The 16,499-nt window shown below is 42.2% G+C and overlaps 1 protein-coding gene across 10 annotated transcripts in view; it reads left to right on the top strand.

Moving 5' to 3' along the window:
* The window catches only part of AGAP1 (ArfGAP with GTPase domain, ankyrin repeat and PH domain 1), a 379,248-nt gene that overhangs the window by 314,055 nt on the left and 48,694 nt on the right, over positions 1-16,499 (top strand). For 6 of the 10 annotated variants that reach the window (XM_054830061.1, XM_054830062.1, XM_054830058.1 and 3 more), the window contains 3 exons: positions 2,630-2,707; positions 11,618-11,772; positions 14,128-14,218. In XM_054830061.1, the coding sequence (XP_054686036.1) occupies positions 2,630-2,707; positions 11,618-11,772; positions 14,128-14,218 (324 nt within the window). The remainder of the gene's footprint in view (positions 1-2,629; positions 2,708-11,617; positions 11,773-14,127; positions 14,219-16,499) is intronic. The other 4 variants (XM_054830063.1, XM_054830064.1, XM_054830056.1 and 1 more) reach the window with 1 other exon arrangement.

Genomic DNA, 16,499 nt, shown 5'->3' with positions numbered 1-16,499 from the left:
AAGCAACTGATGACCACGGGTGCCCATTCAGGCCTTGTCGGTAGGTAACAAAAATGCATATATAGCGTGTCATTCTGAAGCCGGGCAGGGCAGGATGGCTAAGCTGGGCCCTGGTGTTCACTCACATCGTTCGCCCCACGGAGGTTGGGCTCGGCAGTGTCCAAACCCTGCCGCTGATAACGGTATTGAATCCTCAAAGACAGCAGAGCATCACGGGGAAGCAGGCTGGAGCCTAATCGATGCTAAAGGACACACTCGGATGTATCAGGACCTCGGCATCACCGCAAAAAAAAGTCCATTTGTTTAAAGAGAAGAAAAAGGCATGACACTTAACACATTAAAATGGATTATTTCATCAATAGGTTAATAGAAAACCAGGCTGCAAGCTCACGTCCTGCTCATACGGCCGTACTCTAACGTGCCATTAAGGTGTGAAAAATGAAAAGGGTCTGGGAAAGGGTCTTTGTGTACTGGAGACCGTCTTCCCTTTCTGAGGGGTGCCAAACCTCGATTTTGTCTATTTATATGTAAATGTTTTTCAGGAAAAACAAGTTTTCTGCTGGGAAATTGTGCCTTTCTAGGTGCTGGGATTTGTTAAACAAGTCTTAAAATTGAGGATTTTTTTCTTTCTTCATATTGAAGGATGCACCCAACGAAGATATCTTTACATTTGATGAACTTTGATTTGTAGATAGATCTAACTTAATCTTCCTGATAACGTTATCAGTTTTCATTTCAGCAAGATGCATTCTAAAGGATCTCACTCAGATATCCAGTCCTCCCTTTGAGCATAGAGCATTAGAGCCTGCCGATGGTTTTATTAAAACAGTATATAGCTTAACAGTCCAGGATGTTTAGGCATTTCTCTTCCAGCTTTAGCTCTTTAGCTGAAAATCGAGCTTTTTGTTAAATAGTGGAATGACTTCACATCACTGTTCCTTTTCTGCGGAAGCAGCTGTTTGACTTGAGTTTCGTGGGACATGAAAAAAGTTCTCTCGTAAATACAGAAAGAAAATTTTGAAACGGTTGTATCACAGTACTCGCTATGTTTTGCAAAGTTCACGTCATCTGAAGGGGTGAGGAGCATCTGCGGTGAGAGGGAGGATGGTCTTACTCCAGATATACTGTATGAGTTTCTTTATAACAGACTCTGAGCCGAATGGGAGTGGAAGACTGTTCAGTTTTGAAACACATCTTAGAAATTAATCGTAATTAATGTAACTGATGCTGTCCTTTTTAGAAGTCTAACACCCAAACTCAAGCTTCTTCACCATCTGTGGGCAGGAGGTCTGGGTGACCTGCTGAGAACGACGGCTTAGGAGAAGGTCTGGATGCTCTTCCACTTGTCACCGGCCCCAGCGATCTCTTCCTCGAGGCTGTTAAACAGATTTTACAGAATAGTTAAACGCCAGGCAGCGCTACATCGTTATTTCTTGACTAGGTAGGCTGATGTGGTGGCTGGAAAGCCTGTAGGGATACCACTTTTAGCAGATAGGCAGTTTCCTCCTGGGCTGTGGGGATGTCCATGGGTGAAGGATCACAGAATATCCTGAGTTGGAAGGGAACCAAAAGGATGAAGAAGAGGGGACATCTGTTATTTCGGTCGCTGTTGGGTGCTAGTGGTGTCATGGTGTACGCGGATATTTCATATGGTTTCTGTCTGATGAAACTCAGGGTAAACATATTGTTGATTGAATGTACTTCTCACGCTGTGAATTCGCTCTTGAGGCAAAACATGTCGATTTTAAAGAACGTGAAAATGCGCTCTCTCCTAATGAGCAGGGAATATGGAGTGCTTTTGAGCAATATTTTCTGCTAATTGTAAAAGGGCAGCTGGGAACTCACAGGATCTCAAAGTTTGGGGCAATTCTAATAAAGCAAGGGTGTTGCTTCTTATATAAAGAATAATATACTTTTTTTTTTTTTAACTTTCCAAATAAACACTTTGATTTTGCAGTGATTTGCCTGGGGGGGTAGGAAGGGAGGACCACAAACATCAATTGCATCAAGGCCTACTTGACGCTCTTCAAAATAATGAAGTAATGCCTCTAAGCTCAGTGCTACAAATAACATGCTTTGCGGTTATGGGGATTTAAGGCCATCGCATCATCACCTCAACTTTTAAAGGTGATGATGTAAAAAGGTGGTTTAAAGGTGAGCTACAGGCACCAAGTGATCAATACAGGCTTTTGGAGGAAAAGGAGCTCTTGTCTGGCTGCGTGTTGTTAATTAAATTGCATTTTACAGTAGCTGTTTTGTCTGGTCGTGTATGCTCTGTACAAATACTTCCTGCGTTTTTTTACTTCTGCTGGTCTGGTTTTGTCTATTCCAATAGCAGATCCGTTTAATCTTGTCAAACCATGTCGTGTTGTAGAGACGTAAAAAAATCGCTCTCAATAAGAGGCTTTCCGTATCGTCCGTGCCTTGGAGAGGCTGTATAGTCCTGTGTGCCTTTTCTGTGTGTAGCTCTTCACGTGTTAACAGGCTTGTGCTTGTATTTTACTTCACATGCTGTTTTGATGTTTCTTTTCTCCCCTTTTTCATTTATTTTTTCTTTCCCTCCCCTTCCTTTTTCTTTATTTTTATTCTCTTTTTTTTTTTCTCTCCCCCTTCTGCTCTCTGGACGCAGCCAAACGCAAAGCTTGGAAACTAAACCGTGTTGGTAGCCTGCGAAATATATACAGCAGCAGCAGCACCAACACCGAAGGTAACAAACCCACCCGTTTTAGATGAACACCTCCCCTCTTACCCCTTTTTTTAACCTGCTTTTCCAAAATTCGTCCTCCTTGCGTCTCTCCCTCACCCAGTGCGGGCATGGAAATCAAATTTGCCCAAAGCATGCGTGCTTTCATCTCGTGTTTGCAGAGTCATTCCAGTTGGTCTTTTCATCTTTTTGTTTGTGCGTTTTATTTTGCCATTCATGTTCCTTTCAGCTTACTTAAATTTTGACCTTTCCCTCTAGTCGTGGAGTGGTGATGTTTAAATTACTTCAGGAACCCATTTTCTTCTTTTATTTATTTTTTTTTCTATATATATTTTCCCTTTCTACATGTGGGCACTCAATGTAATATTTCCCAAGTTATTACAGTTTTTAAAAGTGTTAGTATCAGGTGTAATGATCTGTAGCCAAATACAATAGTGTGCCGTGACATTTAAGTAACAGTCTTAATTTGTTTTGTGCAAGCCTTCTCCATAATGCTCTTTGCAGCTCTAATCCAAAGGCGAGACAGTGCCGGGTCATTTGCATGTGCTACTCTTGCTTGTAAATTCTGTATATTGTTGTATTTCTAAAGGTCACCTGGTGCCAAAGTTCACAAATTGACTTACATTGCTTTTTTTCCACCGAAGACAGCCGTCATGGCTTTTGTATAATAGCACATTGAATTTTATTCCCCCCCCCTCCACCTTCATTTGAACAACACAATTATAAACTTCCTTCTTTTTTTTTTTCTCCTTTTTTTTTTTATTATTACAAATGTCAAAGGTCAGAATTACTTGGAAGCCAGGCAAGGAGAGGAAAAAAAACCCAAAACCCTCCGCCACCATCTCCAGCAGCATGTAAGAGGGATGGTGTAAGAAATAGGGAATGCAAAATAGGTCACAACTCAGTAATCTTGGTATAAGGCGGGGGGGGATTTTTTTTTTTCTTCACTTAAGTGCGAACCAAATGGGTCAAGTAATCGCAAGCGCATGCCCTAACACTAATTGACTTATTTTGGAATGATTATAACTGTAATATTTTTCTTAATGTCACTGTTTTCTGGGCTGTTGATTTTAGTGATTGCCAAGCGGTGGCATTAAATCTCTTGTAAATTTTAAATTGCATGCTATTTCTGTAAACAAGTCCCTCTGTTCACATCCTGATCATTAACCTTTGGTGATTTATATCACCGTCCTTTTTTTGCACAATTACGGCTGGATTGCTGTCGGATGCCTTGCTCTCACTGCCAAAGAAAGTGTACGTAGGAAACAAAAGTGTGATTTTACTGAAGCTTGTTAAGGAAGCTTTCTTTTTAATTAGAATTTTGTTTTATTTCTCAGCGTACATGTAAAATTATTACCTCTCAGAGCAATAGTTGCAAAACTGTCTAATTTGATCCCTTTGTGATCTTTTCAAGTATGAAGTGTGAATATGAAATGGAAGAAAATGATTGTCACGCATTAATAATTTTGGGTGGGATTTTTTTTCCAATTTAATATGAAACAAACTAGATATTTTTTAATGATTTGTAATTTTGTATGTATTTGCTGTTTCTCATCTCCCAGCCAGATTTTTCTTCTAATCAGCGTGCGGACATTTTTGTTGTTACAGATTTACTGCTTGAGAAGCTTGTGATTTTATATCTACCTGTTATTACATTGCAACAGGGAAAGAAGTATAAACAATTCCCTTGTGTTTTACAGATAAAGATTTCATTTTTCAGGGCCTGCCTAGTTTGAGGACTCTTTTATCTTACCGATCAAACTAAGTATCAAAGGCACCTTGGATAAGCGTGTGGGAACATGTTGCTGATGGCCATGGTCCAAAGAGTTTTGAGAGATGTCATCAAAATGAAATTCTGAAATTAGGCAAATGTATCTTTTCTTCTTCTTTTTTTTTTTTTTGAAGTATTATCCCCACTAAAACGTGAACATTCAGTGTTCTCCATAGCTTTGCATCTTTGAGCTAGCTGGTACCTTAAGCCTTTGTGTGAAAGCTGGAATGGTGAGACATGCAAATGTCGAGTTAATGAGCATTGTAAGTATTAAAAGCCACATGTTTAGATAATTATGCCTTCAAAAATAGAGAACGGTGATAGGAAATGACAGTCCAGAATAACAAATCTGCTTTAGTCTTTAGCGCATGCTTGCTCAGTTGCACTTACACCTTTTTACAGACCAAAAATATTCCCATCGGGTACAGCCCCATTTTTGAAAGCTTGATCTAGAACTCCCCGATAATTTTTAACACTGGTCCTATTATTTAGGTATTCTGTATGCTTCCAGGTGAGAACATCTCCGATTAAAATGGAGAAATCTGCAGCTGAGGTGCCGCAACTGTTTTGTAGATGCTGGGCAGAAGCAGGTATATGGATGGTCCTCAGCGTGGTGGGTCTTGTGCTTACACAAGGGTCACCTTTTGCTGGGCACAGTGCAAAGCCGAGAGTCCTCTCTGAATGTGGCTCCTCTCTCTTGGCTGTTTGATAGCAAAACCACGGCGTAACCGGTGTGTCTGGCCACGGGGAGGGAGGATGGGCAGGGACTTCGCAGAGACGGCTGGGTGGAAGGTCCCAGCTGAAGAACTCCAACTTCTGAGGGCAGAGGGAAGCAAGACGTTGTACAGCTGTGTCCTCCGCTGTTCCTTCATCGGTTTTGTATGAATGCCAGAACTTGTACTTTCTTTCATTTTAGAGTTTGCCTAAAACTCTTAGGTTTCAGATTTGGGGTTTTGTCTATAGGGAGCCACTGACAAATGAAAAAGTCCCACCGGCTCCTTATTGCAGGTGGCCAGACTTTAAGCAATCCTTCGATTCTCTAGGGGGCAAGTGTGTAATATCAGTGTGTTATACTTCAACCAGACCCCACACGGGTTTTAAGACAAGCTGGAGTCACTCGTACCTGCTATCATAGCAGTATTGTTAAAATACAGAATTATTTTTCCTATATCAACAGATTTTGCAGCACAGCGTAAAGGAGTATCGTTACGAAATTACATGGCTGTGCTCTGCATGCGATGGTTTAACATGTATAAGACATTAAATCCTCATTTTTCCACTCTTCATGGAGCAAAGACGTATTACATGTGTGACATGTTAGTGCTGCATCTGAGTTGCCAGGCTCTCAGGGAAAACTTTTCTTCTGCATATTCATTAACTCCCAAACTACCTTTTGATTAAAAGCCAGCGATGCCATTGCTGCCGTGGTGCTGCGCCCATACAAAGTTCGCTTTTGCAAACCGCGGCAGATGGAGGGGGAGGCTGTTCAGAGCACCCGAGATAAGCTCTGCCCAACAGACTCGGCTTTGCAACCACCTCTCGGTTAAGCAAGCTCTTCAGCTTTGTAACGTGTATAATTTATATTTAAGTAAACGGCAGGCTTGAGACGCGTTAGGAAACACGTAACGCAAGTGTCGACTCACGTACTGTATGAACTGAATTTAAAAATGACTTCATGGATTTCTTCAAACCACGTTATCTTGGCATCCAAATAAATAAAGGGGGGCTTAGTCCCTTGGGCTAGAAACCAGCCTTTCATCACCAGTTTGTCACTCACGGGTGGCGATGTAAAACAGTTCTGCTGAAATGTTCTTCCAGTGGAACACAACCTTTATCAAGAGCTGTGGGCAACCGATAGCAGAGCTATATTGTCCTGATAGGGTTGATTTTCAAAACTAATTAGATTTAGACACTGGGTTTGGAAAGGGGAGAGAAGCATTAGCATAGTCATGCCCAGTGGGACATGGCACAAATATTTCCTTAATTGAGACTGCTAATAAACATACTTATCTTCCAACTTACAGGGATAATTTACACCAAGTGGCAAAAGGTAAGGACAGTTAACATTGTATAGTACGTAAATAACACGCGCCTGTGTTGTAAACAAATTGCGTATTGTAAACACCTAATGTTGATTGCTAGGGCACCCACCTCGGCGGTTTTTTCATTCTCATCCTTTCAACGAGATGAAGGGTTATTAAGGAAGGGTGCTTGAGCAGAAGCGTTTTTTAGAGAGGGAGGAGGGCGTGATAAAAAGGGAGCTTAAATAGGTCTCAGTGTTACTTGAGGCAGGCTTGACTAGGTTTCAAGCGGTAACCTCCTCAGCTCTTGAAGATGCTTCACGGGTGTTTGAAATACACCATTGAGAATCTTTTGGTTCTGCACTTGACTTCTCGTTTCTGGAAAGTGTTTTCTATGTGAGTGGCATCATCCACCAGCCGTGCACGGTGAGTTACTGTTAATCAGCAGCAGCACGAGGATCCTCAGATGACAGCTACGTTGGGCAAAGATGCCATTGCACAATCTGGCACCTAGTGAAAGAGGCTGGTTGGCTTGGAAGCCAGAAGATCCAGTTTTATTTCTGACTCTGGCAAAATATTCACGTATGCCTGTGAGAACTGCCTTAAGCCTGGCAAGTCTTTGTTTTATACCCATGGAAAAACAGAAATTATTTTTTTTTTAAAAGCAAACTTTCGGGCTGGATGTTATTGCTGACCATAGAGTACCTGGCAGAAAGGAGCCCTTGTCTTCCATGGACTTCAGACTGTGCTTGTGGTTGCCCAGCGCTGGTGCAAGGTGTCGGTAGCTATTTATGCAGTTCTTAATATTGAGAATAAAAGATGTGGGAAGTGGAAATTGTGAACAAACCGATATATTTAGAACCGCTCTTAGGAGATACCAAGAGGCGTAAGTGCTTCTGGACATGTGTTTTCCCTACCTTTTAGTAGACTTAATTGAGTTCTCTGGAACAAGTTATAGACTAATTGTATCCTGTAGTTATTTTCAGCGTAGTTCTCTAAACCTGATCTCTGTTCCGTACCGTAAACACAGGCATTGGTACGGGAATGCAGTGAGACCATGCCTAAATGTTTGTTTTCCCTTGCACAGTCCTTTGCTTCTAAGAAACCGTATCTCTTGTTTTCCGTAAGTGGGTGGGCTGTTGCAATGTCTGTCTTTTGGCAGAGCAAAATAAATGTTAACTTGGGCTAAATGCAGTAACTTTACTATAAAAAAATAATGGCAAAAATAGTATACGCAGCCTAAACGGTGGTACCGTGTAGCTTCTTGGAAGTGGTGTGGTGGTTTTCCTACAATTCACTGATTGCATGGCCACTCCCATTGGTCCTCTAAAAAAAAAAAAGAAAAAAGAAGAAAAAATCACTTTTTCTTTAGGTTCCATATCATCATAATCTTATAGTTTGAGGTCATTTGCCATCCTAGCCACCCCTTCCCACTTTAAAAAAAAAAAAAAAAAAAGGCAAAATAAACAACAACAATGTTTTAGACATCTCCTGTTGATAATAACTTCCAAATGGCAATTGGTTGCAGCTGGTTCTTCACACTTTAACCCTTTGTCTGCTGGTCTTCCAGGAAATAATTGATGACTGATTGGCCCATTAACCTTTTTTTTTTTTTTTTTAAAAAAAAAAGTTTGACAGCCTGGACTTGCGTAATGAGGAGGGATTCCTAGTGAAATCAGGTTGATGGCTGAGTTGCTTGCCCCCGAGGATGCAAAATTAGCCCCGCGGGACCTTGTCTGCATAGAAACTGGACACAATTAGTGTAATATCCAGTGTTATTAATGTAGTTTGGAGTAATTGGGCAGGTTGATTTCGACAGGTTGATGGTGCTAAAATACTATTATAGTGGACCTTTCTATGAATAACTGTTAAACACGGAAAACTGTTTAATAAAATTTTGTGATTGGGCTCACAGGGATTTGAATAGCACAACCTATAATTTTGCTGAAGAGTAAAACTGAACAATTTCATTCTGCTGCCTGGATTTTCCTGTTCGTGTATGCGGTGATTAAGGACGTACACGTTCGCTACTCGTCTTTTGTAGGCATTGCCCTGTGGGTAACATGGAGCAGGCGTGGATGCTTTGTTTCACAATTGTGCTTACCGAAAAAAAAAAAATTGGTATGTTTAAGCAGAAAATGTGTTATTGAACACATCTTCAACTGGTGCAGTTGTTTTTCATCTGAGCTTTTTGGGGAGTAAAACCTGAAGCTTCGGTGGATATTTAGAGAGCGCAAACTTGTACGTTCTTAATGTATCGTCAGCGATGACCAAGTTTTCAGCTAACTTAGCGACAAACTGAAAACATCCTTGCAGCCCAGCCTTAAAACACACTGCAGCCCTCGTAACCCGCGGCGGGGCCGTACCGGGACAGACTCACCGGCGGCTTACGTGGACTTTGCGATCCCGAGGCACAAAGGCTGTGCAAGGTCTTTGCAGCTTTTGTCCCAGTGTCAGCTGGTCACAGCAGAAAAGGTCAGGAGATGAAACGCCGGAGCCTCTCCTTTGGGAAAAGGAGACTTGGCGTATAAAAGAGCAACCACGGGAAATGGCTGGAGGTGTTTCCTGAATTGCACTCCGGTCGCCTGAATAGCCGGGTTTGTGTCCTCTGCCGTAGGTCTCCTGTAAGCAGGGGAATACTTTATGTAGCGGTTCTGGAAAACAAAGCTTGCAGAGAGACTGCTGCGAGGACGGTGTTTTGACCTCGCTTTTAACCGGTACGCTGGCTGAATTGCAGAGTTTATTTCTCATAAGCCCTTCTTGGGCAAACCAGCTTCATGTATGTGGTAAGGATTAATGGCAAATAGGAGATAGGAGGGTTCAATGCCGCTGCATCTTGGTTGTATATATTTCTTTTAAGGTCTGGAATTGTAATGCTGGAAAGTCACCTGGTACTTAAATGCTGGGGTGAACTGGTTAAGGATTAGCGCAGAGAGACTCTCTAAAGATACACCGTACGTACTCGTTGAGTATTAGTTGTACACCACGCGTACTTACTGAGTTGTGAGGCGTTGAGAAGTCAGCCCTGCCACGTGCGCTTGGAGAAGTCTCCTCTCTCGTTGTGTGCGTCCCTACAGGGCCTCCTCCCTGCTTGAAAAGGTGCGGGGAATTTTTAACCCAAGCTGGCAAAATGACTCTTTTCTCTACTGGGCAGCTCCTTCGGCTTACACCAAGCTTTTGGCTTACGTAGGAGTGGTAAGGTCGGGGAGAGAGGTGCGGGGAAGATGGGCTGCAGCCCGGAGCAGAGCCGCATGAGGTGCAGAAGGTGGAGCGAGGCTGAAAAGGGCCGTCGTGTCACTGCGTATTGCAGCATCCCTGCCGTAACGACACGTGTCTCGGTACCACCCACGCTGAGTAATTGATACAGAAGGATTTTCTGAACGTTTAGTGACCAGCATTTGGAAATCCTCCTTGAGTAAGACTTCAGGAGTACAAAGTTTTATCACTTAGAAGCCTAAGAACGATGAATTTCCTAAATTGGACTCTTTGGGTGGCATTCAGTTTTTCATGTTCTCTTCCTTCACCATCGTTCCCTGTTTTCATCAACGTACGCATAACTCTGCATATGCCTGTACCCTCCGCGCTGACCGTATGCCACACCACTTCTTTGTAAGGAGACCGTAACTGTGTCGTCCTACAGCAGACAGCGCGCGGGACCGAACGTCATTTCCTTTATTGTTGAGTGGTTGCTCTTACATCTTCCTCTTAAACTCTTGAAAGCTCTGTTTGATAAATGTGGCTTTTCCCATTATTTAATCGTAGCAATTTGCATAACGATTCTACCTGTTTGTTCTTAACACAGTGTTGCTGAAGTGCAAAGTAGTTATAGCTGTACGGTTGCATCGTTTCTCTTACCTTTCTTTTCCCACTTAGCCCACACGCTATTTTTACCAGTAAAACCGCTGCCGAATGCAGCTCCTGCACCTGGAAATAACCTTCACCTCCATGTTTATTCTCACCTCAAGGTGCAAAGTAACCTCCTGCTATTTTTGGAGACTGCCTTAAAGCAGTGTAGGCACTGGCCTTGCTAGCACGGAGTTTATCAAAGCAACCCAGTTGTCCCCCAGGTTGAGAAGGTGACTGCCGGTGAGCAGCAGCACTGTCTTTAAAGCCAGCGCTAGGTTTGTCACTTATCTTTGCGAGCGTATGGAAGACAAGGTAATGCAGGAGTTTCGTGGCTCTGAATATATAATAAGTCATTAGCCGACGAGCGAATGTAAATGCTCTTTCTAAAGCCCATTATGGCTGATGTTCACCAGAACTTTGTGCTCTATTATTCTGTTCCTTTCATGCTTCATGCTTGCCCTTCCCAATTCCACTCGCTCGGTTTCAGCTTCCTTGATTATTTTTTTTTTTTTTTAATTTGACTTTTGTGTCCCATGTGTAGTTGGAGTGTGTGTCCATTTAGTTCAGTTCTCTTTGTATTTTCATACGCTGCGGTCCTCTGGCCTGAATACTTGTCCTTATACTCTAGTAGCCCTGAGGATATTTCATTGACCCTTTCTGCTAGCTCCTCAGATCATTTTCTCATCTCCCATGTCGAACGTGAATGTTGAATGGGTTGAATGTTGAACTGATTTTAATCCTGTATTATAACCCAATGGACTTAAGCTGTAGACAAGAAAATGTACTCATCCACTTTTAATCCACCTGTATGTGTAAACAAGTGCTTGAAGAGGGTAAATTGTCAAATTTTCTGTCTTGTCAGCTATTTATAGTCCATTCATCTTTTAAGTTATTTTGTGACACTCTTCAGTTTTTACATTATGTAGCTCTTAGCACCACAGGTTTAAATTTAAATAATGCTTGTTAGCCACTTTGTGTTCCATCACGGTACAGGCTCGATACCATCTCACAAACGCACTGGGGAACTGAATATTTACCCACAACAGTACTTTATCTACACAACATTTGGAGAGAAAAGGCAGTGTTGCGGGTCGTTTCCTGATGCATTGTGCAACTGCAGGGTAGTTGGCTATATCTAGCCTCAAACCTCAGATGTCCAGACCTGCTTTTGCTTTTTACATTGCAGAAACGCTCCTCAACCGAGATTGCTTAGGCCTCGCTATCGATATCCTTAAACTTAAACTTTTCTTCCTATTGCATGTTTGTTTTTTTCAGAACAAGAAGAAAACTTTGAGTTTATCATTGTCTCTCTCACCGGCCAGACTTGGCACTTTGAAGCTACCACATATGAAGAAAGAGATGCGTGGGTACAAGCCATAGAGAGTCAGATCTTGGCCAGTTTACAGTCATGTGAGAGCAGCAAGAACAAGGTACGGTACGCAGAGTAATACTGAAAATAATGAGTGGCTGATTGAGCCTTAAAAGGAAAGCAAAATCAAGAGCTTTGAGTTTTAAACCCGTACTCCTGGAGACGCACGGGTATTAGGCACGTGACAGAGCAGAGTTCGAGCTGCGTGCATATTTCAGATACTTCAAGACAGCTGGTGCTGTAGCCTGTTTTACAGTTTATTTTTTACAGCAATTGAACTACTGGAGCTCCTGGATTATTTTTTTTGCCTTTGGTATTGCTCGATACAATTTTCACTGGAGCTTGGGGCTAGGTCACAGACTGTCCCTACTGAGAAGTTGTGTGGTGTAGTCACCGCTGCAGATTCAGGGTTGTTTCAGGTTAGAGGTCTGCAGAAGGCCCTTTAGGAATAGCCTGTCTTCGAGAAGAGTGGAGGCAGACCCCAGAACCAGCGTATTTACTAGTTAAAGGTGCTAAGCTCCTGCATGGCAAAAATTGGCTGAACATTCTGGTTGGCCCAACCATAAATGTGCAGTAATGTTCAGCAGTAGGACTCTGCCAGGATGAAGTAATACAAATCACAAGAATGAAAAAAATAAGCTATTGCTTTTGTGTCTGTTGCTTTACAAAGCCTATGCACAATTTTAATTACACTGAATTAATTTTTTACGGTTTTGTGCCTTAACTAATATAACAGAAAGCATATCCCGAAACAGTTCATCAAAGCTTTTTGGGGGAAGATGAACATGGCCTAAGAGGAACAGGCCTTCTACCTTGCAGTGCTTTCATATGATGACAAAAGCAATTTGTTCTCCTTTCCTGTCAAATAAAAAAAAATGTTTAAAACCTGAGACTTCTTCAGCCATTGCTCATTTTTGGAAGGGCAGGAGAACTTTAGCTTCTTGAGTCTCTGTGTTTGCAAACACTTCATAACTGGAGAGCAAGGTGTTGAGTGGTAGTGGAGTGGGAGAAGTGGGGAGTAATTATTCAGACCTATAGATCCTTTAACATTATCCACCCAACCACATGTCTTTAATGATTTTATATTGCAAGGACGAGGCTCACATTTTGAGATGAATGCCTGTGTTCATTGCCCTGATCCACCAGAGTAGATCAGACACCAGTAATTATCATCATCGTAATATAATTTACTTCCCATTTTGTTTAAAAAAAAATACTTATTTCCAATATGTATTTCTGAGATTAAAAATCACTGCTTACCCCTTTTTTTGCCTTTAATGGGTTTACACCTTTGACTATGTATGTCAAGAGCACAACAGAGGAAATTTGTACGCCAACACCTATACAAAAATACTAATACGAAAGAGGATTAAGAGTGGCTGGTAGTATTTACTATGCAGTACCCACAGAGAAGATTGGCCTTTGTGTACGTTAAATATTCTTTGGAAAGGGAGAACGCATTGATAAGATTATGCGTGTACAGGGAGTTTTTTGGGTTGTATATTCATCCCGCTACAATGCTTAGAGAGGTGGTTTTTTTTTCTCTGAAGTATTGCTGAGGTCTCAAAACATGTCAGAAGATCTACCTGGAATAGCAACGTGTGGTTAGTTGCACAGGTTTAGTAGGTGTCCTGTTGATAGGTGAGGAGGACATAGCTCCACCTGGCCATACTTAAGACCTAGTCCTCATCCTGCTTAAGTCAATTCGTTGCAAAGAGTCCATCACTTGCTACAGCTAACAAACGTCTTCTCAGAAAGAGACGGTTTTGTTGGGTAGGGCTGAGCTACTTGTGCATCGTGACAGTCTCTCCAGCTCCAAGTAGAGGTCATTGGCAGGTCATCATGGAGAGAATTTAAATGGGAGCTGTCTGATTAAATCTGACCTTTTGATGATAAAAAGGTTTCAGTTGCTTTTGCAAACCATCCCTTAGTCTTCATTAGCAAAAGCATAAACATCAATAAAAGAAATTGATTTTATAAAATGATATTCTTATCTAATTTATCTCAAGAAGTAAACCTACACTGTGACCACTTTACTTGTGAATAGCAGGCTTCATTTTGAAGCTTGGTTTTCTTCTGTGCAGTCTCTCCACTTATTAGAATCCAGCCTGGAGACCCCAAAACACTGGGAGCTCCTCACAGGGGTAGGGAGAACCCCGGAAGAAATCCTAAGCTGCCAGAAACCCGGGAGGAAAGCAGAGTCCCTGCTTGGCAGACTTTGACTTGCAGTACTTGGAGATGCCAAAGGATCACTGTGTCTTGAGAGGCAAACCAAGGACTTGGGTTCCTTGATCACGTTCATTCAGCCTTGGTCTAAGCTTTGGGTTTTGCCGTTCATTCAGCTGACAGTTGTATCATCTAACCCTTTTTACTGGGCTCTTATTTGTTGCTTATGCATTTCTTTAAATCTGCGCAGTCCCGCCTGACGAGTCAGAACGAGGCCATGGCCCTTCAGTCCATCAGGAACATCAGAGGCAATTCCCACTGCGTGGACTGTGAAGCACAGAGTAAGTACGGCCGCTTGGCTTCAGAAAATTGACCTCTTCTCCTTCTTGGCCAAGACTAGTGAGCGCCCACCACGGGCTTTGTCTTTTTTGGTATTGCGTTCCGTATGTTCTTTGAACGTTTCTTCTTTGTTATGGAGTTTGCTCAGTCAGACTTATTTTGTGTTACTTCATACTTAATACGTGCTGTGTCAGATGCAGCCTAATTTTTTTGCCTTGTTGGTTCACGTGCCACTTTAAATGTCACCATTTCTTTACTTTCCTTTGAAGAAAAGGAAAAAGAAGTTTGCTGTTTGACATCAGTTACTTCCATTTTTCTCCTGTTTTGTGTGGAGAGGGCGCGTGTGCCGCGGTAATATTTTCAAAGAGGTAGAGCTTGATTGGTGGCTTTTTAATTTGTTTTTTTTAGAGTTACTTGTCAGAAGAAACCAAAGTCATTGCTCGTTATATCTGGATACTAGAAAACTGATTTGGGACTTTTTTTTTTTCCTCCCCTTTGTGTTTCTTACCTTTTTTTTTTATTATTTTTTAAAACATATACTTAGTGTTCAGAAAAGTGTTCTCAAGAATACTTTGAGCTGCGGTTCACCTCACTAACCCCGGCTGAGGTCATTATGCTGGTGCTCTTTAGTTCCAGGGGTTTGCAACAAAGCCACAAAAAGGAAGTACTCTTGCTCTAAAGCAATTAGTTGCAGAAGCAGAAGGATTGAGAACTTGTGCATTTTTATTTCTTTGATATTTGAAAGTCAGAACTTTTCCTGTGATTTTTACATGTGCTTAAAATGGAAAAATATTCATTCATTTTTCTTTGGGTGTAATTTTTTTCTTTAAGACTTGCTGTTCAGGATTTTAACTTCTGGGCTAAGCTGTTGTAACATCCCAGTTAACTTTAAAATGAATATTCATTTGGAAGTGCAAGTGCTTTTGCGTGACTAATTTGCTATTTGTATAGTTAGCAATTTAGCTGATTCAGTTATCCACCAAACAAACCCTGCCTCATCCTCAGAAGCTTTGAAGAGAAGGTGGTTAGGACATTAACAGCCATTTAAAAGAAAACAAAAAAAATTTCCATACCATCCAAATGTGCTTCACATATAGATCATTTTTAATTGCTCATTTTGAAAGTGGTCAGATATTCGCGTGCCGTCCGTAGGAGATGGATCAAGAACAAAGGCAGCTGCCCCAGCCCCGTGAGCCCAGGCTGGACCCGGCTTTGAGCACCAGGACCGGGATGCTGCCAAAACAGCTTGTTGACCTGCTGGAAAGCGATCCCAAAGAGAAATTTCACAGGGACTTTTCAAAGATAACAGAAAAATAAGAGCTACATGGATAAATTAAGGTCTTCACATTCCACTGGCTAGTAATCCAGCAGGTGATAAACAAGGGAAAATGTTGGTTTGGCTGGTATTTTAACATACACAGCCCAAAGTGACTCTTCTTTATTAGTGTTCTTTCATATTGACCTGGTAGTCATTCAGATTTACGCCAAAGCTTTGATATAGTTCAAGTAAAAGGCATAGAAGATGCTGTGCTGTCTCTGAGAAGGACGGGGTCTTCAGGTGACCTAGATGTATATTTAGCTCATTTGAAGTACTCACTGCTGTCTGAGCAGACCGCAATGGGAGCGTTACCGATCGCTGCTCCTGTCTGTCTTACAGCTGCGGGTGGCATTCTCCCAGACCCCGCGGAATGGTCACCCAGGCAGAGCGGGATCGTGCGATCCCTTCGCTGCAGACAGCTTCCCACACCCACACACGTCCTTTCCAGGTATCCATGATCTGTTCCAGCTCTACCTGGAGCGCACGCTGTCCCCAAGGTCTGTGTTTCTCTCCCCAGCCTTGCACGTACCCCAGTATTTATGCAGCCAAGCTAGATGTTTAATCAGGAAAATGATCAGCAACATTTTTTTTTTTTTTTTTTGCCCCTCTCCTCTCAGGCAGGTTGTTTTTCATCCCGATTGCTTCATGGGTCAAGCTGGCCACGCGTGCACGGTGCCAGCAGAAGGGATGTGCCCAGAACGCGTTGCTGGGAGAGGGCAGGGTGGGACTGCCCTTTTTGGCAATGCTCAGCGCTTGGTTGTGTGGCTTTTTGGGGGACGGGGAGGCAGGGGTGATTTTGGAATCTCAGCTGGAACCTCTCTCAATTATCTGTACTCTTGGAGATGATTTAAACCCTCTTTGACTCTTCTTGCCATTTGGCCTTCCTAATTTTTAAGGCCACCATCATTCCTTTAGAAAAATTTGAGATACTTCCAAAGGGATGTATCTCAAAATGTAAACACGCA

Source organism: Grus americana, chromosome 6, assembly GCF_028858705.1.
Source record: "Grus americana isolate bGruAme1 chromosome 6, bGruAme1.mat, whole genome shotgun sequence".
NCBI classification, from domain to species: domain Eukaryota; kingdom Metazoa; phylum Chordata; class Aves; order Gruiformes; family Gruidae; genus Grus; species Grus americana.
This window is presented reverse-complemented; position numbering and strand designations above follow the sequence as displayed.